This window comes from Otolemur garnettii, unplaced genomic scaffold, assembly GCF_000181295.1.
Source record: "Otolemur garnettii isolate 467f Iridium unplaced genomic scaffold, OtoGar3 scaffold00004, whole genome shotgun sequence".
Classification (NCBI taxonomy): domain Eukaryota; kingdom Metazoa; phylum Chordata; class Mammalia; order Primates; family Galagidae; genus Otolemur; species Otolemur garnettii.
This window is the reverse complement of record NW_003852399.1, coordinates 33,995,358-34,021,610: the sequence shown is the minus strand read 5'-3', so window position 1 is coordinate 34,021,610 and position 26,253 is coordinate 33,995,358. Positions and strand designations below refer to the sequence as shown.

Here is a 26,253-nt window from a genome sequence, read left to right as displayed (position 1 = left end):
TTACTACAACTATTTCCAGAAGAAATAAAGTGCAGTCAAGTTCACACAGAGATATTTACGTATGACAACTTCTAAAGACAATTTTTAAAAGTCTTTGACTTAAGCACAATTTATTGGATAAGAATGATAAGAATGAATCTGTAATGTCTAAAGACAGGAAAAAACCTGACTTCTCCCAAGGAGCAGGAGAAAAATAGTTTTCATTTTTTGGCTTAAGAAGAGATCTCTAGTTTATAAAAATTATTTTTTGATAAATGGGCAATCATTATTATAAAGAAGAGGGAAGGTGATCTTAAGTTATTCAAAGTTCATGAATGAAAGATCCTAACTGCCAGCCCCAGGCAGTGTAGGTGGAAGTAAGTAAATTCTAGAGCCCAGTGGAGCTGAATCGTAGCTCTTCCATCTATTGCCCATGGGATTCTGGGCATGTTAGTTTCTTTAAGACTCAGCTACCTCAGCTGTAAAGTGAGAAAAAGATGACTAGAATTTGAGAGCACTGCTCTGAGGATTGAAGCAAGTACACTTCCTAATATATGTTTGGTGTGGTACATCCTAAACTCTCATTAGATGCTACTCACTAATCCAATCACTATTAATATCATGGCTATAAATAGCTGGTAAGTTACCTAGTGAGAATGGCATATACTTATCCTTATAAATAAGATGAAAAGAGCACTTTAAAGTTCCCTTGGACTCTCAGCACTAAAATTCAAATAGCACAAAACTTTAAAAGAAAGCAAAACCATTGAAGAAGTTTGGATTAAGCCATATACACCAAATAATTTTTTTTAACTCCCATGATATATATCACTTGGAAATGGAAATTACTTCTAGACTCAACATTTTAATGCCCAGAATATACATCATGTGGGAATAGAAATTATCATATTCCATAGATAACAATACACTGCCTTAGTCCTTGGTGGCAAAGTCCTCAAATTTCTTAAGATGACACTTGCATAAATTTTGTTTAAACTTCACTCAATGTTTATATTCTCCAAATTCACCCACATGTTAATGTATAGGACTCAGCTGACCTTCTCCCTTCCACCTGCTGTATCTGAAACTCATTCATGGATACTTCTAAAAACAATGTTTAATCTGGGTACCCTGTGGCCCATTCAGCTTAATAGGCAGAATTAACCATCTCACACATATGCGCACACACACACACATTCTGAGGGTACATACACCACAGTGGGAAGTTGTGCAATGTTTCATCATGGCTACAGCTCCCTAAATTCCCCAGAGACACCCTGACATACCCCCATAGACCCAAACTCCACCTGACCTAGAAACCAATTAGAAATATGAAAGCCAGTCATGCAAAACAATTTTCCTAATCCTAACCTACTTTCTGAAAGAACTGTTTCTTTCAAAATAGCAGAATCTAAAGGCAAAGAATTATATGTACATAGTTCACACTAGCCTCTCCAGTTCTAAGTCACTGTGCCTTTGCTAAATATTTAGCGTTTACCAACAGAAAGAAAAGTGCTCTTCAGAAATCTACTTGATACCCAGAATTAAACCATTTCTCTAAGTACAGAAAACAAATTGACTAATATATTTAATGTCTCCTCTTCTGGTTAAGCCGCAGCAGTATCAGAATCTATATAGGGAAACCTGAGCTTAAAAAATGAAAAAATTCTGAAATTGATCAAAATTAGAACAAGGAACAATTCCTCTCTCGAGACTGTTATTTTAGAATATTGGCTCAATCTAGACAAACCTATACAAAGCACCTTCAGATTCTAATGCTTAGATTCTAAAGAAGCTAATTCTTAACCATAAACTTTTAAGCACCTATAAAATAACAGTTGCTAGAAAAATCAGTTGCTAAAATACAGTGACAGAAACAAGGAAGAGCCTATATGAGATGGTTGTAAATGTGAAACATAAGCTCAGTGCCTGTAGTTCAGTGGTTAGGGTGCCGACCATGTGCCTTGGGGCTGGTGGGTTCGAACCCGGCCCGGGCCTGCTAAACAACGACAACAATAACAACAAAAAAATAGGCATTATGGCAGGTGCCTATAGTCCCAGCTACTTGGAAGGTTTAGGCAAGAAAATCGCTTAAGTCCAAGAGTTTCAGGAGCTGTGACACCATGGGGCCCTACCGAGAGTGACATAGTGAGACTCTGTCTCAAAAAAAAAAAAAACATGTACAAATATATAACTACCGAAAGGTGAAAATTATAGAGTCCTTCTAAATCAAGTTTTGATTGCTTTGGGATAGAAATTGCTTGGAAAGAAGAGAAAGAGGGAAGCTTCCTGAAGATAATCCATATGTATAAAGAGAAGAGACGAAGTAAGAGTGGGAGAAAAATGGTGTAAGAAATGTAAAGAACAAAAAAAATTAAAAAAAAATAAAGAAATGTAAAGAACACACAGAGCAATCTATGACGTAATAACAAGACGCAAGGTGCACCACACTTACAACAGAATGGAGACCACTGGACACTAACACCCACAAGGGTCACCATCAATGTACATGAAGGAAGGAGCTGATAGCCTTTGGAGAACCAGTGTGACCTCATCTGGCCCAGGCCAGTGATGCTCAGAGCTGGGCTGCACCTAGGTATGGCCTTCATCCTGTAGTGGGCAGAATGAGCCTGTCATCGTGATACGATTACAGAAACATCAAAAGAAAGGAAAGCTTAAATATTCCCTCTTCAAAAATACCACTTATTTTTGTTTTTAAGAATAATAAATTCAGAAATCTCAACACTAGGTTTCAAAAGCCCAAATCCAACCTAAAAGCTAGCAACTGCTTTAGGATTTCCAACTTTAACAATAAATAAGCCTAATGCTCCAGAAAGTAACCATCTCTTATTGGTGTTAAAGATGGGCATATTTAACTAATAGTCACATCCTTTTTAAGTGCAGTAGGCATTTGCATTATGAAGTCAGCTGAATGGGTTGTGGATTTCATCATTTCATGAATTTCATGATGCAGTTTAAAGGAATCAATAAAAAGATACAAAATTCCATATATTTACATGCAGATAAAATGAATAGCTTGCTTATAGTTTTTATATTCCGATAGTATAGAAGCTGAATAATATTTCTTTGGTTAGAAGAAAACTATTTTTCTACAGTCTTGTATAATGAATTGGGATCCCAAAGGTATTAAAGATTTACTGTATTTAAGACAAAATTCTTTACTAATCTCTCTACCTATTAAGTAGCGACTTAAACATGACTGCTTAAAAATACTTTCTAGATGAAAAAATACCTAAGAATTTACTATATCCAGGTTCCATGGCTTATGTCTGTAATCCCAGCAACTTTGGAAGCTGGGGCAGAAGGATCGCCTGAGGTCAGAAGTTTAAGACCAGCTGGGCCATAATAAGACCTAACTCTTAAAAAATTAAAAAAAAAATCTGGAATCCACTATAATTTCACAATCTTGATACGAAGCAAAAACCTCTACTCATTTCACTTACCACTATTCTTTAAAGTTCATTTGGAGACCACATATAGCTAATACTTCTATCACATCCAGTATATGTTAGGGAGTATCCCCTATGCTTTATACCTGTTAACTGATTCAATCCAGAAATGCCTATAATATGTATTATTACCATCCCCATCTTACACACGAGAAAACTGAGGGGCAAAGGTTGGGAATTCAATCCAGATAGTCTGCTCAGAGTCTTTGCTTTAAACCTGCCTAGATTTCCTGAGGAGTTAGATAGCAATGAGAAATTTTATAATTTAATCACATGCCAGCTAGATGAACTTAAAAGTTCTGTTTCCAAGCTGGGTGGGAAGGAATAATAAGCCTGTAATCCCAGCTACTTGGAAGGCTGAGGTGAGATGACCCCTTGTGCCTGGGAGTTTGAGACCAGCCTGGGCTATGTAGAAGTGCCCTGTCTCTTAAAAACAAGCAAAGAAACCTCAACAAATACGTACACACATACAATATTAATTGCTCCATCAATCTACCTGGGATATGGGCTGGTATTAATTCAACAAACTCCTAAATTACTAAGCTTTGATGAACCTGAAGTTTATTTTTCATTCCACTTAAAACATATGTCTTTCTGATATTTCTATCTGATAAAAGCTAACCCCTTACCAAAACATACATGAAAATGTTTTCTCAGTTTACTACCCTGCCAACACAGGATTCATACATTTAAAAAAAGTCACAGGAAAACACACATTTGTGTTGCAGAAATTCATGTTTCAGTGTCTAAGATTAGTGGTGAACCCACCATTAGATACTTTCTTTAGCCTTTTCAAATGATGGGGAAGATTCTCGAAAACAAGAGAGAACATACAAGATGGACTGTAGAGAAAGGTTTTCAAATAGTTTAAGACCCAGTTAAAAAAAATTAATTAAAAAAAATAAAATGTCAGGAACCAAGAGAGTGATACAAATATACTGAGAGGAAAAGGGAGAGGAAAGAACAGAGACCGAGGTCAACACTTAAAAGTAACATGTAAAATGCTAACCAGCCATGATCTATCTGTAGAAATAAAAGCAATTCTACCTCAGTGATCACATCTGTTAATTCTGATCACATTAACCCTCACGATAATTTCTGTTCACAATAAGGAAATCAGAAGTAAGCTGTGTATTCAATTCTGCTCTAAATAGTTTTGTTTAGACAGATATGGGTTCAAATCAAATTTAATTCTGATACATAACAAAACTAAAATGTATAAATAAGTCATACTTGGAAAACAGTAATTTAAGAATCAGCTTTCTAATTTTGTTAAGAGTTGTGCTCTCCATAGAAAATGGAAAGCAAATGGGTGATAACAATAAAAATAATATATACCTATTATTTCCAGGAAAAATCTACATTATGAAAAATCTAGATTTTCTAAACTAAATAAAGAATAGAAATATTATGATTTCAGCGTATACTCCATGTTTAAAATTGTTTCAGAGGCTTTTCAAACTAGAGTCTTCAATTATTTGTGGAAAACTTCTATAATTCAATTAGTACTAGATTAATCATGTTATTTTCTTAGTCCCCCATACTGACTTCATACTATGAATATATTTCAAAACTGAGGATGGGACTGAGTTTAACAAATACAACACATCAGTATGAAAGATACAGTCTCCTCTTTGCAGTACCCAAATACATTTTTAAAATGCTAAGAATGTGTGTATGACTAAACTTTTCCAAGCTAGGTTGTAAGTTAGGCAATATTTTAAGCCAAAGATATATAATATATTCAGAAGGTCTCACTGGATACCAGACAGTAGTTTAAGTATTAAGAGAATTAGGCTAAAAGAAATAGCTATAACATAAGCATAGGATATGGAGATCTACACGTATATAAATATATAGACATATTTGTAACTTTATCCGTACACACGCACCCCATTAAACATTTTCCAACAACAGAAAATAGATTTATCAACTAATTATCTTCAGTCCTTTCTTTACACACGTCAATCCATTCAACTCTAAATCCTAGAAGAAAGACTTAGCACTTAACGTAAATGATTATGGTCCATGTCCTTTCATTTACAACCATAGCTCAGTTCCAGAAAACAGAACCCAAAGGCTACAAAAATCAATTAGTAAGAATTAGTGAAAAAGAATGCTCAGTGCTAAAACTGGTACATTTCAGGGCTCTCAACAGGTTCTCTGTAAATGTGCGATAGTTTCTTCATAGGCAATCCAGGGTTCCATCTCCATAATAAAATGATGTTTCAAAAGAATCTAAAGAAAGCAGTATTTTTAGCCTTTGAATAATACAACCTGCAAAAGCTTAAAACCAAAGGAACATCTCAGGTTTACCAAAAATATAAATTCACTGCACATCACTAATAGTAGTTTAATTTGTACATTCTAAGCAGGAGCTTTTAAAAACCAAGTTTCTTCTTTTGGTTACATAATAGGGAAACTGAACCTCTTTTCCCAGAGAACACAATGCACACTGGCATCACTAGAATCTGTGTTCATAGAGGTGACTATATTCTAAATGGCCCATGTTCTATGTGCTGACAGTAAATTACTTATGGTATGAAGTCTGATCAATTTCTGAAATATTTCTTGTACAATTGGTGGCAGATAATAGCAATCCCACCAGTTCAAGGGATTGAATCGAGGTGGCTACCTGTGCCCATCAAACCAGCTTTTTCCTCGACTATCTCTTCCTCTAGACCCAAAGGTCCTCAAAAGAAGGAATGAAGAATCTTTTTCCTTCATTACAGTGCCCGGCACAGAGTAGACACTCCATGAGCAAGTTCTGACTCAATGAAAGTGTTCAATAGAGCAACCCAAACTGGCTATTTTTACTCTCAAAGTTTTACTTACATAAATAAAGGCTTTTGGGTTTTGCCTGCACTGGATGGTTACAAATATCCCTTTTACTTGTCCTAAGCAAATCTCTCATGATTAATTTTTTGTTCACAGTAAGGAAATCAAAAAACATGATGTGTATTCTACTCTGCTCTAAATAGTTTTGTTTAGACAAGTATGGGTTCAAATCAAACTTAATTCTGTTTTCATTGCTTGTCTTAATGCAAGCTGACAAATATATATTTGTCTTTGAAATATGCTTTAGAATAATGCCTGCTGGGTAAATTAAGTGGCTTGGAATCTTCCTTTATTTGATACGAATTATGATAATAAGCATTTAGCATTCAGGGATTAGCAGGAATCCACAACCTAACTGCAAAGGAAACTGCCTTGGCTAGGAATAATTTTAATAAAAAAGATAATGTGATCAATAGTCAGATAAGATACTTCAAGTTAAAAATTTTTGGTAATCAACCATGGTGCTAAGGAAGCCAAAGTCATGACCATAATTTGCACGTGTATAATTAGTTTTGTTTGTAGCATGCATTGTACTCTAATTTGATTTAGCTAAAAAGTATAGCGTTAAACCCTTAAGAGAATTTGAGGGAACTGAGATCAACACAGACCCATCTTCACTAAGTTTAGTAAAAGTTCACGGGCCACACAACAATTCTTTCATGTTAAAGATTTCCTTCAACATCTTTGAAATTATATTCTATTTATCACCTCAACAATTCCCAAATATCACTACTAAATATAGGTACCTACTATCATTCAATTTTGAAGGCTATATTAACAGTCCTGCTATATGACTGGAATAAAATCATGATTAATCAATTTAAGTTGAGATTAAATCATAGGAAGGAGCTACGATGTTACCATTAATTTTTAAGGAGCAGCAGGAAAATGATATTGCTTTCAGGTTTGTCTTCCTTGAGGAGTTTTCAGGAAAAGTGCCTTTTGCAAATGTAAGCTACAGCTACCAAATAAGATTGCCAGAGAGACTGTTTCTTGAATTAGTAATTATAAAACATGCATCCTTGTGTGCAGTGGAAGAATCCATTAGTGACCTGGTTAGAGGTGCCCAAGTCCTAAGTCCATTCTTTGAGATTGTGTTTTTGCAGTATGCAGAGTCCCAACAGTTGTCCAGTGGAGGAGCATACATTTTGGTTATACACACAAAATTCTAGTTCAGCTTTGAAACTCGTCATTAAATTCAAAACATTCACCTAGAAAAGGAATTTAGGTTTTGTGACCATCTCTTTGTGTGCCAATCTGCCCACTTTCCTGATAAACAGATAAGACATGATGAAGGTATGTAAATGGTTTACCCTACACATCCTTTATTTTTATAAAAGACAAGTTAAAAATAAAGTCAACATCAATAGCATAAAAATACATCTGTTCGAGATGCTTATCTGAACAAAAAAAGGTACCTAATGCAACTGGGTCTGGGTTGACAGGACTCTGCTGCCTGGAGTGGCTGCTGCTACTGCTGCCGCCTTTTTTTAAGTCCTCGGCGTCACTGTACCGCCGGATCCAGTAATTCAGTTCCTCCCGGTCGGCTTCCTGACATCGCCTTAGTACGGTGAGAGATCGCCTTGTTTTTTCTACCATGTCCATTATGCAGTTTAACAGCTACATAAGAAACAGGATGAGAGGGAAAAATCATACAAATCATCACAAAGTAAAGACTTTGGTGAAGGGTGAAACTATTTCAAGGCAAAGAAGGATGCAATTATATTCGTGAAGGCTTCAGTCTGATATTTTCAATGGCTGGATTTGAAATTCGGACCCATCAGATGAGAAAGTTCAATGGGAATAGGAAGAAAAGTAGGATGTATGAACATGAGTCGTGACAGAGAGATTTCACCTGAAGGCATTATAGCCAGTAAATCTACCTCTGCAAATACCAATCCCATTATTTGATAAACTAAATGACCTTTACAGAGTAAAACAGTAGTCACTAATCTGGCTTTGAAAATTCCTTTCCAAGATCTAAACATTTCTCTTAAGTGACTTTCATCTCAATTCAGAAATCAAATCCTCCATTCTACTCCACACATTCTCACTTACTACTCTTTTCAAGGAGAGTAGGAGTCCCAATACTTTCAAAGCATCAGGAAGCTTTTATTTTATCACATAACCTCACTCTGGTTGTTTTCAAAACATTTTTTAACCTAAGGGATTACTGACGTCTTACATGGTCAAGATGTTTCCATTCTTCTGCCCATTCTCTGTCTGTTAGTCTGTGATCAATCATTTCTTCTTGACGTGTGCCATGCAACCCTGCAAATGTAGAGAAGGTAGCTCAGTCACCTTAAAGCATTCAGTACACAAGCCATATGCACACAGGCACACGCCAACTACCATGTGGGAAACTCAACGATGTGAAAATATATGTATTTGATTTTGAATGGACACAGGATTAATACTTAGATTCAGATTGCTTAATGGGTTCTTCATAAAATGATAAAATGTTAGAGCTAGAAAGAATTTTAGAAATCATCCGGTCAGAATCCTTCATAGCACATAGAAGATGCAGCATTAAATAACATTAAGTTCAGAAGTAGTTACTCATATAACATATCTTAGTAAAAATATATTCTAACACTTAATAAATACAAGAGACCACAAGTAGACATGAGGTAGTCAAAATATAGCTGTCCTGCATTAAAATAAAGACAGCATAAGTTGTTTTCCATGAGCCTGGATAGGTGTTTCCAAAACAAGCATGCTAATTTTTTTTTTCACATTTTAGCATTGTATAAATGAACGCAATCCTAACACATGTACTTCCATGATAAAAATCAAACCATAAAGAGAGGGCTTGTTTAAGGCTACATCTATTCATTCATCAAAAATAAATAATAAAACATTTAAAACTGGGCATCCTTTAGTAAAAAAATAAACATAGCAGAAATAAATTGGCATATATCATAAATCTAAGCCTTATGTGAAATCTGTAAGTATTAATGCTCTGTAGCATCACAGTTCAGATATTACTGTGATAAAGTCGCATGACAATGTTTACAAGTGAGCATCAACACCACTGAAAGTGACTAGCTGGAAGGCTCGTGAAAATATAAAGTATACGTGTCTCACTAAAAAGACAGGAGGGAAGGTTCTGATCAGAGAGACCTGGAAATGTGTTGTTTCTCTTACAGAATCACTTTACATTCTACTGTAAAGGAAAGGCATTGGGCTATGGCAACATTTTCAATATTTTCCATTTTAAGTAATCAAAACTATCCTTTTTGATTGCCAATTCTCCTAAGTTTACTCTAAAAAGGAAATTGAGTCTGGTGTGGTTTCTAAACACCTGGGCCCCTTCTCTATGGGCCTTATGTAAGAACTGAATGATGGTAAGAGTTATAAGGCACCGCATTCCACCAGGAGTGGGATTGAGTGGTCAGAAGTCCTTTTTGGAAGCATGTATGCCTGGCTTCCGGCCAGGGTTCTGCTTCCCGCTCTGATGGGGAGGCTGCCCAGCAGGTTTGCTCCCTTCTACACATGTGAGAAATAAAAATTTCTTCTTTTAGCTAATTTAGAGAAAAGGTAATGGGTCACATGACTCACTTCACCCAACCAGGAAGTATGATTTCATGTATAGCCGATGGAAGGAAACAAATTTATGACAGCTCTTTCTCAGGCTAAGTAAAAAGTTAAATGTAAAACACTTTGAGACTGGGTACAGTGGCTCACGCCTGTGGTCCCAGCACCTAGGAAGCCTAAAGTGGGAGGGTTGCATCCGTCCAGGAGTTTAAGAAAAACTAAAAAAATAGCCAAACACAGTGGTGTGCACCTGTAATCCTATTTGGGAGGCCAAGGCAGGAGGATGGCCTTACCTCACATGTTTGAAGCTGCAATGAAGTGACTGCACCACTCTACTCTAGCCAGGGTGACAAAGTTGCTATCTCAAAAAAACAAAAACAGGAAAAAAAAAAAGAAGAAAGGAAGAAGGAAGGAAAAAAATCCCCACAAAACAAACACTTTGCACCATTTTCCTGTCCAATTGGAACACATTCTGAGATACGTTTTTAAAAGTTAAAATTATCAATGCCACCTATTGGTAAAAAAGTAAAAATGCAAAATATCTTTTACTGATTTGCATGTTAGAAAAGACATTGGCGAAAAGTAATATTTAGTTACTACTCTGTTTGTTGTGATTATTTCAAGTTGAAATGTTTGCAAATATGTAACTTTTGTTGACTTATTTGTTGCCTGTGTTTTAGGAGAAAAGCATTACCGTTAAAATTAGTCAGCACAGAAACCCAGAGAATGATAAGTATATAAATGTGACAGTGGTTTCCATATAGAGGCAGTTGAATATTTGCCCTTAATGACACCAACTCCAGAGGTCTCAAGCTTCAAAATTTCAGCAGCCTGAATCAATGATACAGGCTCTTAACACCAGGAATAATATTAACAAGCAACAGGATGTCTGTGACTAAGGGGATGCCAGCGCTTGTGAAACAGCGCTAAGCTCCATCTCATTTTTTAAATAACGAGTGCCTTAGAAACATACTTGAGCTCAAGTTCTTGTTGAGAAAATAAAGGATGTGTCTGCTGCTCTTGAACACTGAAAGTCATTTGTTAAGAGTCAAATTGGTAAAAGAACAAAGATATCAAACAAAATTTTACAGTTATTAGTGTCTCTATTTCAGATACTTAAATATTCCACACCCCAGAATTTTTATTTATATTTATAACCATAGGGATGTCTTAGGGGAAAATCGCCCATAGTCATCAAAGATCACATTTCCAGAGGTGGGAAATTGACACTGACATTGAGTCTTAACTGGTTCTTAGGTGCTAGAAGATTTAAACTAATTAGGCCAAAACTCTAAGGTTATCTCTAAACTGATGATGCTTACAAGTTTTTTTATAACTAAAGAATTCTAGTGAGTATATGTCCCTAACACATAACAAGCAGGTATAAATCGTACCAGGCTAAGCATTCCTTTATGACAATTTTTACATTCTCAAAATGGCAGCCTGATGTAACACCGTAATTTGTTACTCATACATCAAGATTTTATTTTACATTAACATACACTAAAGTCTGCCAGACTTCAGCGGTGGTTTAGTAGCTGCGCATATTTATAGAGATTAGCACTATTAGTTTTATAAGCTAATATAATTAAAAGGTAAGGAACATGGTCTCAAGAAAATCACATCAAACCAATGGATACAGATATAATTCATGAAGGGATATTTTACATTACTTGATGAAAACATAATCATTCCACATAAGCATAATTACTTCCTTGCTGATTACTATATAGTGCACTGGCACTAATATTTCATAAAATAGCATCTGCTGCCTAAGAAATAGGCCATTTCCTAGCACCTACAAAACAGCAGCTTTTGAACTGGTCTTACAGTGACCTGATGACTTTACTGCTGTTTAAAAACATGCAATCCTAGTTTTCAGCCCTTAAGTCACAAATAAATGGGAAGGCTTTTGTGCAGAAGGGGGTTGTTATCACATTTGATTTGGGGGTCAAAATATCACTTTAGACTGAGAAATAACATAATCACTTCTGAAAGCGCTTCAGAAATGGTACCTGAGAGAATATTAGACAGATTGGCTATTAAGAAAGCACAAATTATATGCTTAGCCATTTGTTATAAATGTAGAAATTACTGTTGTGGAGAACCAGAACTGCTAATTTACTGTCTTACAACCAAAGCTTCAATTGCCTCTCCCCTCACCCTGACTCTCTCTTTCCACTTTCTAAACATGTGGAGGGTTTTCAGAAAGGCAAAAAGACTCCACATTGGGCATTCCCAGCTTGCCAGCTGAATTCTAAGGTAAATTTCTGCATTCTCAGAGCCTCTCTGCCAGTGGCTAAAAAACCAAACACAATCACAACTAACCAAGCTGTGATAAGCTGGTTGGCTGCATTTTTCAGAGTTCTAAACCTCAGTAGTGTTTTCTGGTTTTCCACCTAGATGTCACCCCTTGTTCTTCCCACTGTCCTATCTACCAAATCACCAATGGCAGGAAGTTTGTCAGCAACAGGTGTGCAGGAAAAAAGGTTTTGCTTTGGGTGGTATGGACACAGGACACAGAAAAACAAAAGGAGACTGCCTGCTATCCTCAGTTTGCTCTCACCAAAAATTAGGAAATGGAGGTGTCCTAGCAAAAGTGTCCCTCAGCCACTGAGCATGCACCAAAACTTACCTCGCTCAGCTTCCCTCCCATTTGTCATGGTAGACATTTATTCTTTAGAAGGCCATGTCTCCTTAAGTGCTCTATTTTCTTTTTTTTTGTAGAGACAGAGTCTCACTTTTTCGCCCTAGGTAGAGTGCAGCGGAGTCGCTCCAGCAACCTCCAACTCCTGGGCTTAGGCGATTCTTCTGCCTCAGCCTCCCAAGTAGCTGGGACTACAGGCGCCCGCCACAACGCCCGGCTATTTTTTGTTGCAGTTTGGCCGGGGCTGGGTTTGAACCCGCCACCCTCGGTATAAGGGGCCAGCGCCTTACTCACTGAGCCACAGGCACCTCCCAAGTGCTCTATTTTCAATTAATAGTTTTATGCAAAGAAGGAATGAACACAGGCAGATAGAATACATAGTTGCCCAAATTTACCTCTTCGATAGTCTGGTATTTGACCCACATTTGTCAATACTAACTTTAATCACTGACATTTTTGAGGAAAAAAAGACACCAAGTCATTCTTCCAAGGAACACCTGTCAAGTTAAGCCACAGTTAGAATCCCCTATCATACTCTGGAAACACAGAATATCACAGAGGCTGAAAAAAATCAAAATGAACTCTGAGGTTATCTGAAATAAAAGACATAATGAAAGAAAAAAACCGACACGGAAAGGTATTTGTGGTGGGAAGACTGCATACAAAGTCTCACAGGTTAAAAAAGAATTCAAGGTAAAAATTCATTTTGCATGTTACTGTAATTGAGGGTTTTATATTATTAACTCCGATGCTCTCCCTCAAAAAGAATTAGTCTGCTGTCTTAAAGAATGCAAGTGATAAAAGAGAGAGCACAGCTGTTGTGCTTAATACACATTAATACCAATCACGTTTTCTCATAAAGAAGAAGATAGAAAGAAAGAGAATTTGTAGCCCAATCACAGATTCCAAGCTTTAAGTTCAGTGGAGAAGTAAGGACACATGTCCGAAAGCATCGAATCCCATAAAACATGAACAGAACTTTCAGTCTTACCCATAGGCCTGTTTCTGTCCCTGAGGTCCCTGTGGCTGGGGTGTCGATAGGAGTCCCTGTAGTGGTGGGCAATGGCCATATCATCCAGACGGTAATGCTGAGGTGGAGGTGGGGTGGGGTGAGGCAGGCCGTTGGGCTGGTAGGATAAGCCGTTATTTGGACTGTACCGCTGGCCTGGGCTAATAGTGCATGGTCGCTTGCTTGGATGTTCTGAGTGCAAAGGCTCTCTGTCAAAGCCATTTTCTTTGGTTCTGAAAGAGGGGGGGAAAAGAGTTTATTTCATCAAATACTCAGAATCCAGCACAGTTCACTTACTCTTACTTGAGCTTGTAATACCCAGAAACTTTCTAAATTCAGTATCCCAGAAAAACACATGGGAATTCACTAAAATCCATGTTGAGACGAAAATGACCGTAAGATTGCACACAGGAGAAAATGCTTTGCTTCTCATCGAACTTGGAAACATCTTTTCAGCTCAAGCTCATGGGGTTAAGTCACAAACAGAAGGAAACTCAACCTCCTTCTGTAGATAACATTCTCTTCCAAAAGACTACCTGATTCTAATAAGATACCCTAAGAGCAACTAAACTGGGTGAAGATTCATCAAGGTAAAACATCACCACTCTCTCGCTGAGTAATGTAGGTACAGAGATTCTCCCTAGCATCTGATTTTTGCATCAGAGAACATCTAATATGTGGTCCAATATGGCTGTTTAAATTAAAATTTTTTAAGTTAGTTAAAATTAAATGAAGCCTAATTCATCAGCAGCAATACCCATATTACAGGTGTTTCCCAGCCACCTGTGCTGGACAACCATACTGGACTACACTGCCAGAGAACATGCCCACAGTTACACAAGCTCTTCTGGCAAGCGGGGGTCAAACTGGCTAATCCCGTGAGCAATGCAGCGTGTGGGAGCCCAACATAATTCTGTGTCACTAAGATAATCAGCAGTCCCACAGCGCTAGCTGGGACTGGAAGATCCAGGTCAACCCCCTCCAAGTTCAGGAAGCACACGCCCGGAGCACATGCACATCCTGTCCATGGTTATCAGGTACGGGCAGGACAGGCACACCCGGACTGCACATCATCCTGTGAGGCACAGAACTTTGCACTTGCTTTCTGAAGGAATGCATTCCATAAATGAGACCTGATACCTAATCACGGTTCCCAGATTCTCACACAAAAGCAGAGCTCAAGAAATGCTTTCCGGCTGAAATCTTTTCTGGCTGTACTGAACTCATTATACACCATTAGATAGGAACAAACCATATTCCACTTGGACTAGAATCACAGCTCCCAAACTCCTTTTTTACTTGACAGATGACTCTCTTTCCAGACCAGCACTTTATTCTTAGACCAATGATGACATCTATTTTTCTAGGGAATTTTTCTCATAAGAATTCTACTAATTCACAGGGGCTGTGGATTGCCACATGCATTTTTGGTTTAGGGTAGTAAGAAAAATAGGACACAGGCCTTAAGATACTTATTTTACTGTCCTAGCATGCAGTGAAGGTCTTTGTCTGGTAATACTGGAGGGACCTGAGTGGAACCGAATCAAAAACAGAGATTATCAGGACAACAGCATTCTACAATGAACTGTCCTTTATGCCTATTTTGGGTGGAGCCCCAGTGACAGTTTATACACACCTGATTAAGAAGGATAAAGGTGTCAGAGATAGAAGGTACAGGCACAGACAGAACAGAGGGAGAGTCTGCCCAGTTTATGCAAGGGTCCTCAAACTTTTTAAACAGGAGGCCAGTTCACTATCCCTCAGACCATTGGAGGGCCGGACTGTGGGCCCCAGAATGAATCAGCTGCTAAGCAGGACAGGTAGTGGCAGCAAAAACACCTGGCGGGCCGGATAAATGTTCTTGGCGGGCCACATGTGGCCCGCAGGCTGTAGTTTGAGAACACCTGCTCATGTGAAAGTGCACGTCCAACAAATGCTAAGAAGAATGTACTATTCTGGGCAAGTGACTGGCCAATGTTGGGAATGACAGCAGAGCATGGCCCCTGGAGGAGTGGTGGCCAAGTCTCAATGCTCCTTCCATCAAAGTACGCATCTACACTGAAACATACTGACTCCATACGTATTGATCATTGCTATCAAACTAAAAGATCCAGCATAGCTCAGACATTACCTAAATGCATTGCTTTAAAAGAATTTTTAAAGTGAAACATTCTAGGTATTGATTTATCTTCTAGGATCCTATACATTTCGGAGTGATACACAAACACTGAATGCATATTAGTTAGAAAGTACTGACGGCTATTAGGAGCTATGAACATAATGCTAACACAGCACCTACCTTACTGGCAGTGTGGTGTAGTGGAAAGAGCACTGGACTGGGAAGCAAGAGACCTGAGATCTAGTCCTGGCTCTTCCACGACTAGCTGTGCGACTTTGGGTAAGTCGCTTAACCTCTCTGGACCTCAGTTTGCTCATCTGTAAAATGAAAGGGTTGGACTAGATCAGTGGTTTTCAAACTGTGCTATCTGGGGTGTTTAAGGATGCTGTAGGCAATGAGGAGCTTTCCTCCCAAACAATCAAGATTATTAAGATTTAAGGGGCCAGAGGAACCCACTTATTAATATCGGTTTTAAGAACTGGGGTTCCACCCAAGATTCAATTTTTAAAGAAAAAAATGTCTGTTGCTAAAATCAAGTTTGAAAACCACTGGACTAGAAGATAGCTGAGGTCTCTTTTGCAAACTCAAAATTCAATTATTCTATATTTACATCTAACCATTACGGATATGCAGGTCAAAACACAGCCCAAACCGTATATGTCTAAGTCAACCACCTTAGCCCAGGTGTTTGTTCTTTGCTTGGAACTACTTACTATTTATACCTTACATTTTGTGCAAAATATAAAATATCCTCTAAATATCTTAGTACAGCCCCTGTCGCATTTCTAAATATCAAAACATTTTGGACCCATTTGGATCAAACCACCCCATAGTTACTGGTTTTGTCTCTTCTTGTTCAATGATAATGATCACCTCCAATAAACAAAATTTAAAAAATTCTTCCCGTTCTTCAATAATCAAATAGTTAGACATGTTGTTCACCTTCCTCCTTAGATAGAACTCTGATAACTGCTAATATTTCAATGACCCAATTATATGAAAAAAAAGAGAATTATTACTTTTTTTTTGTTTTTGCTAAAATAAAGACAATAATAATCTGATGAGAAGTAAGCTAAATTCTGAATCTGTCTTCTCTTTTATAGGATCCTTGCTTTCCTATCTATGCCTCATCATCTCATCATCTGATAGCTGCTAAAATAATAAAGCTCATCACTATCCATCATCACAGAGATAGTGATATTTTAACAGAGAAGAATTAAAACTTTTACAGCCCATTGAAATAAAGCTATGAAGGGTCTCCCTGGTACTTCTTGGAATCACTCATGTCTACTTAGTCAAGAGATGTACCATATATGTCCAGAAAGGTAACTCAAATAACTTAATTAATATTGGTCTGTCTGCTTCTTAGAAATGCCTATATCTACACCTCACTTGCTTGGGTGAATTCCATATTTGCATTTTTATCAGTTGCCCTTTCCAAAGTGTATTACCTAAAACTAGCAAATACTTTTCATTGTCCTTTACTGGCATACTCTTGAAATGACCCAGATTCCAACGGGAAGTCATGTTTCATACATTTCTGGAAGATACTTTTTCTTTCTATATTAACGTTCAGGTTTCTTTGGCAGAATTATTTGTGAGAATTAAACTTAGAAAAATTTTTAAAACCTACGCAAGGATATTGTCTCTATCTCCAAGAGAATTTTCTGGAACATAATCTTAACTACTTTGCCATAGAGATCTCAATCTCGTGTCTCTCAAGGTCTGATATCCTAAGGGCAGATGATGCCCAGGACTCAGTTGTGTGACCTCTTATTACTTAACTTTCTGACTTCAGTTTCCTGCCCAGTAAAATGGGACTAATAAGAAATAATACAAGAACAACTTAAGAAACAACCTAATTCACACTCTACCTCATTTCAGGCTGTTGTTTTTTTCCAGTTCCTCAATAAGAGAAATTATATAAACTATTTTGAAAGGAAGACAAGTATCTTTTAAAAACTCTACATGGAATATTTAAAAAGTCATGACTGGCTAAGATGCTCTGTTAATCCCTAGTAACATCTGTGTACAATAACATTCAAAGAATTGGGGAAGTAGGAAAAATAAACTGATGATGATTAAATAGAATAAGAAGATAAAATCTTTTTTTTTTTTTTTTTTTGCAGATGTCAGGTGTTTCTTTCCTAGGTCAAGATTTACAAAAATAAAAATAAAAGCAAGGAATTATCACTATAAAAACTGTTCTGGAGGACGCATAGTGGTAGAGCATAATAAACCTTAGAATGGGAAGGAAGAAAATTCTAATCTTAGTCCTGCTACAAACAGACAACATGCCCTCGTGCTCACTTGTCTGCACACACCTCCAAAGCGGCAATTTTCCCTGATGCATAAGAATAAACATGTACCACCTTGTACCTTATCACCTAAGTAGAACACTGGAAGTCACTCTATGACTTTCTTCTCCAAAGCCAAGTTCTGTTGCTTATCTCTTGAACATCTCTACACAAATCCCTTTTTCCTGGCCCTGAACAACTTTATCTTGGCCCTATCACATCAGTGCCAGCATCTCCCCCAGCCGGGAGCCTTCCAGATCGTTCTGCTGTTTGTCTCTATAGCCATGTTCCAACCCTTTGGAACATATGTAAGACACGCTGGATCTAAATTCCTTTGAGATCTATTATTATCAGGTATTGAGAAATTATTTTATTCTTTATTTTATTTTTCTATTTTAGAAGCCTATATCCAGTTTTAGGATTTAACAATCCTATTGCTGAAAAGACCAAAGACATCAACAACTTAACATCCAACACGTCTTGCTTCCCTTTTCGAACACACGCAGTTGGTTACGTTTTACACAGAAGGACCAGACGTTGAATCGCAGGGGGAAAAAATCACCCTTGTCATCATAGTTTCAAAAGAATTCAGAAAGAGATATCTTCAGAAATCGTTAGGAAATGGGTGAGTTCAGATACGAATTTCACATAATACATTTTTATTGGTATTGAATAATATATCTGAAATAAAATGTATTACAAATTCCCTTGCCTCCTTAAAAAGAAAATCAAACCTAATTCTTCATGACAACCTGTACTAGTTTCTGTTTTGCTATCGCTCTGGAGGAAGTAGGACATTTAGATGGAGAAGAGCAGAGAGCTGAATGCCACTGCACCACCACTACCGGGCCAGATGGGAGGAAACACCTTTAATGTCTCCATTGCTAAACAACCACCTGGGAGAGAACTTTCTGAGCCATGCGCTGATACTGTCAGAAGTAAATAAGAGGCAGGTGGATGTTGGCTCCTCCACACACACAAACATGACGGCTACACCTTCGAGGATTGCAATATGTGGGTTGCAGGAGCCACCTGTGCCTCCCCTCCACCAGCAAGAAGGTGGAGTGCTTCTGTCACACATCTCCCGGGGCTGGCCACCTGCTCCACAGTTACTCTGCCTGTTCCTAGCTGCTCCCCTTGCCTTTCTCATCTGCCACTGCTAAAGTCTTTCATATCTACTGCTCCTGCGGTTTGGAATTAGGCTTTCTAGTATAATCTCTCATCTGTACATTCTGATTCTGGTTGGAACTCTCCGCTCTTTTCTGGGCAATGACCCCATCATAGCTATTGGGTGCTAGGCTGCTCAGGACTATTTTTATGTTCTATGCCACAGATGCATTTTTTTAAAAACCAAATCAATCAATCAATCAACTCTTGGCAGGGGGTGGGGGAAGAGACCATTTAGTATAATACTTAAAGTGACTTTAATTAAGTTTAATTAGAATTATTTTATTTATTTAAGTAGTATTTCTGTAGGCGGTGCCTGTGGCTCAGTGGGTAGGGAGCCAGCCCCATATACTGAGGGTGGTGGGTTCAAACCCAGCCCTGGCCAAACTGCAACAACAACAACAAAAAATAGCCAGATGTTATGGCAGGCGCCTGTAGTCCCAGCTACTTGGGAGGCTGAGGCAAGAGAATTGCCCAAGCCCAGGAGTTGGAGATTGCTGTGAGCTGTGACGCTATGGCACTCTACTGAGGGCGATAAAGTGAGACTTTGTCTGTATAAAAAAAAAAAAAAAAGTAGTATTTCTATTTTCTGCTTGTAGTGTTTGCTTGAGGTACCAGTATATGTAACACACCATCCTGAGCATCAGTGGAAATACAAAGATGAATGAGATGTGCTCCCCAACACTCCATGCGATTGAGATTTCATAAGAAAATTAAATTCTTTACCATAAAAATAATTTAAGTACAGCAATAAGACTTCTACACTTTCATGCAGGATCTCTATATGGAATATATCACAAAAGTAATACAAAAGTGGTAGAGGAATTCAAAGGGAGAGAAGATTATTCTAGAATATATACTCCAAAGAACAGGAGCTTGGAGTCACGTGGAATTGGACCCAAATTTGGGCTCTGCTATTTGGTGGCCATAGGAGTTCAAGAGGCTTAAACCTTTAAGACAATAGTTCTCAAATCTTCCTAATGCTGCAGCCCTTTACTACAGTTCCCTAAACTAGGAAAGACAGCAGAAACCATCAGTGGGAACAAACACAGCCTTTAGCATGAAGAGTATTTGGTAGAGTTAGACACTAAGGCAGCAGCAAGACATCAGACTAACAAGCTAAGGTTGAGGCTGGAATGTGGAGAGACCAAAACGCCCTCTATGACCCCGCTCTTTCTTCAACAGATAAACGTAATTTTATGCTATTTCACTAGAAGTCTTCACAACTGATGTGACTAATGTTTACAAAATCCTTTCTACAGAGATGATTACTCACTTCTTGCAACTGAGGAATGCATAAAAGAGGCAATGCACAATAAGAATGTAGGAATACAAAGTCCCTGCTTTTTCCCACAGACTACTGAATGCAGTAGATTGTACAAATTTAATTCTTATTTTCATAGTCCTTTTACTCTACAATTCCTTGTAATGTGTACTTACCTTTTCTTTTAGAAAGACAAAAATAGTGAAATCCCATTCATTTTACAGAAAAAGAAAAATTAACCTACTCGGATTGGTTGGTGCGTGCTGTGATGACAAATCTCATAAATACATCCATAGGGTTTCAAAAGGACTGCTTCTGACCCTCCAACCTTCAGCATTTTCTAACTTAGTAAGCCAGGAAACCTGGCTGACTATGGATCATCTATCATTAGAAAGGTATATGAAACCTCAGAATGTTATATTATGGCATTTACCTGCTTAAGCAAGTATACAAAAGAAAGAAAGAAAGGACAGTAAGGGGGGAAAACCTCAACTCAATTCTCAGTTGCTCTTTTCTTATTTAAATTATGCATATTAAAACACATTTTTGTACCTGGAAGATTCAAAAGCTTTGCAACTCTAAACAAGTTCTTTGGGCCTTAGTTCACTTAAGTACCAAAGAGAAGGGGCCTGCTGTACTCTTAAGCTCCCTTCCAGCTGACATATTATATAATCCTAATTTTCAAGCAAGTATTTTTTTTTAAATGTTTAATTATTGAAGGAGGAGGAGAAAAATCAATTAATCCAACTATATAGCTTTTCTGATAAAAGTCACATGGTGGCTGAGGTAGGAACACTGCTTGAACCCAAGAGTATGAGGCTATAGTCAGCTATCATGAGGCCGCTGCACTCCAGCCTGGGCAGCAGAGCAAGACCCTGTCTCAAAATAAACAACAACAGTCTCGACCTATTAAATTGAGAGTAATGTAAAGCATAATTACATTAAAATGATGACTATATAAGAAGGGGATTAATACTTAACATCAATCATTTAAGAGTGTAGAAAAGAAAAAAAAAGAAAAATACAGTGTTACCTATACAAAACTAAAAATCAGTTTGGTTTTGTTTCTTAAACAAGAAAAATCCTCTGAGTCAGCAGAGTAACATAACAGGTGAGAACACAATATTAAAGGCAAATTATATCAAAAAGCTATGATATCAAAGCCATGAGAAAAGAAAAAGAGCACTGTAATTAACCTAACACAGTTCTTTCTAATCCCTTCTGCAGTCCCAGAGAAATGAGGCTTTATATAACTGTTCTCGCCCCTTTCACTCCATGTGAAAGTGTTTGTGTCTTCATGAGCCCTCGTGGTGAGCAGGTGGCAAGGGTGCTCTAACTTAGATTTTTGTGTGTGAAAATGTTCACTCCATTTAATTGGCTCCACAAATGGCTCCTCTTGCCTTCTTCGGCATCTCCCATCATGGAATGGCAAAAGAATCAAGGTCTACTACAGATAACAAACTGGTATATCTTAATAATGAAATCAGAATTTTCTGTTGTGTTCTCTCATATTTGGGGGGGGGGCAATAGCACAGTTTTAAAATGAAAACTATCTTCTTTCTAATTCAGGTTCTATCATATTCCACCGCAGACCTACAAAATTCAGTACACTTGTTCAGGTACTCTCCCTGGAGCTCTTCTTAAAGTAGGAAACAATTCAATGTTCCATACAGGAAAAAGAAATGATTTCATACACTTCCCTAGAGTATTCATTGCTCTGTAAATAACAATAATGTTGCAAACAGAAAAAACATGATCAGTGACAGTCATATTTGAGAATGAGAAGTTCAATTTGCCAAATCCCATCCCTGAAACACGTGATGACTGTTTAGTCCATTAACTCAGCGATCGTCAACACAATTTAAGCCCCTAAAGTTGCAAACAAAATATAGAGCGCTCTTTTGTTCGTGACATGTCATGAACAAATTACCAAAATGTGTTTTCTCCTCAGGTGTCAGTTTTTCCCTCTTTTAGTGACTGATGGCTCCCAGTGTTATTACAGAAACAGATTGATCTTTTTAATGAGCCAGTTTAATAGACTCCAAAATCTCACCGTGGCTGCTCATCCGTGTCAGACCATATGCACCAACAAAACACTCAGTAAAACAAAAAAAGCTCTGCTGTCAGACAGCGCCATACTCTATAAAATTTCATATAGTAGATCTGGATGTACAGATAAATAACCCAAGAAGAGGAAAATGCATATGCAAACAAGATGCAGAAAATATATGCAAAAAAAAAAAAAGAAAAACTATATACCGTAGAGGCCCATATTTTCTTGGCTCGGAGCAAATTCCCACAAGATACAAATGTATTTACACAACATATTCTCATTACCCTTCCTCCTAACTGTAAGGAAATCCATTTGCCATTTTTCCATTGCAACATACACGAGAAAAAGAATGTTCCATCCAAAGATCAACCACGTGAATTCTAACTCCGGCAACTGTCGCGAATAGCCAAAAGGAGACTGAGATGGAAGACCTTCCCTGAGAGAGTTCTACTGGACTGATGCACATGTGCCTACCGGCACAGCTACAGAGCACCGAAACAAGAGTGCTCGGCACCTGGGGGATACAGTATGACGTTTTCATATCGGTTTTAACATATTCCTCTGTGCTGACCGCAGGACTGTGCAAGGAAAGTCTGAAGTCATGATACGTGCAGAAATCAAACAGGAAAGAGCGAGTGGGAAAAGGACTGGCAGTATAGAGGAAGGAATGAAACAAGTTTTAATATTCCCTGCTATGGTTTTTTAGCAGTTAAGAATTCCAGAGGCGGTCATACCCACGTTCGATTTTGCCTAGAGGATTATCTTTTCTTTTTTTTCCTAGTTATCTAACCATTTCCTATTATAGTCCCACACCCCAACTACCCCACAATAAATTTTCTCTCCCTAATTCTTTTATCATGTTAGCCTGGAAACATGAAGCTGAAACATCTCAATACCTGCGTGTAGTACTTATGTCTTGCAGGGTAAATGGGTTCAGATCAGACAGGAAGTCACATCTGAATCCCTGGGCAGCCTCTTGGTTTTCAGCATCCTGTGGACACACCACTCAGGCACCTGGATTAGGCAGTTCCCTTTAAAAGCTAAAAGTACTAACTGCTTTATTCATTCTTAAATATGACCAGGAAAATACGATTTGCAAGAATAAGAAAGTAGTGCTTATTGGCAGGTCTTCTATGGAGGTGAATCAACCAAGTAGACTAATATTTAACCTTTTGCTTTGGGAATTTTAAACTATAAAGAGGTTCTATGTCAAGAGGGAGAAAATTCCAGAGATTGTAGCATAAAACTTGCTTAATAGCAGATTAGGTAATAACTGCCTGTAAACTGTCTGACTTTTAGTAACATTCTGATTTGCAAAGCAGCTAATATATTTGAGGGCAGCTAAGGCAGAAACAGATAGATGTCTCTGAGCAGCTCCAAAGATCTTAAGCTCCTATGAGTCTGGAACATAACTGTGCCAGAGCATTAACCTCTCAAAGGCTGTTCCACCCGTGCCTGAGGAAATGCAGAAAGAGAGAATGGATAACTAGAGAAAGAAAAAAAAGTTTATGAGAGGCAAGCTTTTGAATATAGCTTCGTTTTAAACGTCTCCATAGCTCACAAATACTATGCAAAATCAGATGTTGCATTCTCCTATCAGGAAATAATTACATATGAGGATGAAGTATTCATGAAAATGATTTTAATTAAGGTACATGGGAAGTTTCACGTGTAGGCCTTTTTCAACAACTACTCTGCCTGGTTGAATGGAGGGAAGCTTTATTTTTATACTTTTTAGAATTCTCAGAGTAGAATGTCTGACAGAATACATAGGAACTGATAAATAAAATTTTCAGCAAAAATACCATCTGTTCACTATATTACATACTCTTATCCTCATGCTGTTTACCTAACTTCCCAGAAAATTTCTTTTGGTTCATATAGAAAACATATAGCCGCTGGCCTACATTTATTGAAAAAGGCACAAAGACCAGCTTTCAAAACCATCACGTAAAACACATGGTTGGATTGAATTTATGTAATAAATGAGAACTGTAATACTGACGTGCGTCTAAGAATCATCAGGGGTACTTGCAACCCTTGAAAATCATTCGTCTCCACCTTTTAGCTTTACTATCACAAGCAACAACGCTCAACTGACACAGGCCAGAGATTCGAAAACTCTGTAAAATCCCAGGCCAGGGCCAGAATCCCAAGACAGCCATGCTGGCTTACGGCCACCCTGCTGGGGACACAGGCCAGCGGTTAAGATGTGACACAGACGTGTCCTCACACCGCGTTTCCTCCAGGCTGAGGAAAGGCCTTGCGGCTTCCAGGGCCCTCCTCCCCTCACCTGTCTGGAGTTCGCCTCTTCCCGTTTTCGTTCACATCGAGAAGCAGCTCTGAGGAGTCAACAGGTGAGGTGGTGCTGGCATCCAGAAGCAGCTGTTCATGCTGGGCGAGGTACTGGGCAGGGTTCTGTTTGGCCAGTCTTGCGCAGTGGAGGAGCTCACGCTGCAGCAGGGGCAAGTTGGCCTGCAAGGGCACGACAGGGGTGAGAGGACGGACCCGAAGACATCTGACCTAGCTACCTCGTCCGCTTGTCCAGCACTGGAGCGGAGTACGCAACTACATCAAAGTGTCAAATGCATGCCACAGGTTCCATTCACTGGGACAGCGCTCAGGCCTGGGCCACACTGTGCCTGGACTGCCCCGAGGGCGACATGTCTGGCGACATGTCCGCGTACTATCTCACTTCTCCTCCATTTCCTCTTGGATACCAATGGGAACAGGTCTTATTATTTTTAAGGTCCTTGATACTCAAATACAACAGGATGCGAGGCTGTAGCTCCATCCACAAGATGGAAGGTTTATAAGGTACATACACAGTCCAGCTAACATTAGAAGAAGCCCCCTGACATGTTTAGTATTGTATTTAGTGATTAGCAAAGTTCACATAGGCTAATCCTGTAAATTATCTTTAGTCAACTACTAACTTCAAATGAAAATATATTAAGGAATGTAGAGATGAACACAGAGATTAGTTTTTGTTATTGCAGTTTTTGGCCTGGGGCCAGGTTTGAACCCACCACCTCCAGTATATGGGGCCAGTGCCCTACTCCTTAAGCCATAGGCACCACCCAACAGAGATTATTTTTAATAATTATCAGATACTGATATTTAAAAAATGGCCTGGGTATGGTCAGATATCCCAGTTGGAATTCATGCACAAAGCAGCACATACTAGCGGTCTATAAAGTAATCTGCTTTCTTTGTACCAACCTTGCCCTAAGGAATACACCCATCTAATATTGGGAGCAAACCTGTGTACCAGTCGCTTTCCCTCACAGCCTAGGCCAGCACCTTGAATAAAGACTCTCAGAATGGGCTCCTTGATAGGCTGATAGGTAACTCTGGCAATCCCAAATGTAATAAAAAAGAAAGAGGCAATTTCACACATAATAAGACATTAAAACGAGAACCTATGACAGCATTTTACCCTGAACTTACTCTGACATTATAAATCCTGGTTGTTGTTGCCTTTTCTCTTTTATTTTTATTATTTTCTTAGAAAAGAGAAAGGAAGAGACTGGATATTAAGAGAGAGTGAACAGCACTCATCTCCAGTAACACTTTAACTTTTGAAATTCAAAGAAAGATCAATAAAATAAATCTCTTTGCAACACAAGGATTTTACTTGTAGGAACGAGTTGCCATGTACACTGATTAATCCATCAAAAGTTAAAAATGTTTCTGAATACAGAGGGCCCCAGCTACCTCAACCTTTTTGCCCAAGAGCCTTAAAAAAAAAAGAAGAAGAAAGCCCTCTAAAATATCAGGGACCAGGACGGGCTACTTGCAACTCGAATACATTTTCTGAGAGTATTAAACAAGGATCTATCTATAATAATACCGAAGCATATTTCTACACAA

General features: G+C 38.3%; 1 protein-coding gene across 1 annotated transcript in view; it reads right to left on the bottom strand.

Moving 5' to 3' along the window:
• RUNX1T1 (RUNX1 translocation partner 1) overlaps positions 1–26,253 on the bottom strand; it is a 129,634-nt gene that overhangs the window by 21,260 nt on the left and 82,121 nt on the right. The window contains 4 exon segments of the mRNA XM_023517563.1: positions 7,706–7,907; positions 8,473–8,558; positions 13,463–13,713; positions 24,674–24,855. Of these exon segments, the coding sequence (XP_023373331.1) occupies positions 7,706–7,907; positions 8,473–8,558; positions 13,463–13,713; positions 24,674–24,855 (721 nt within the window).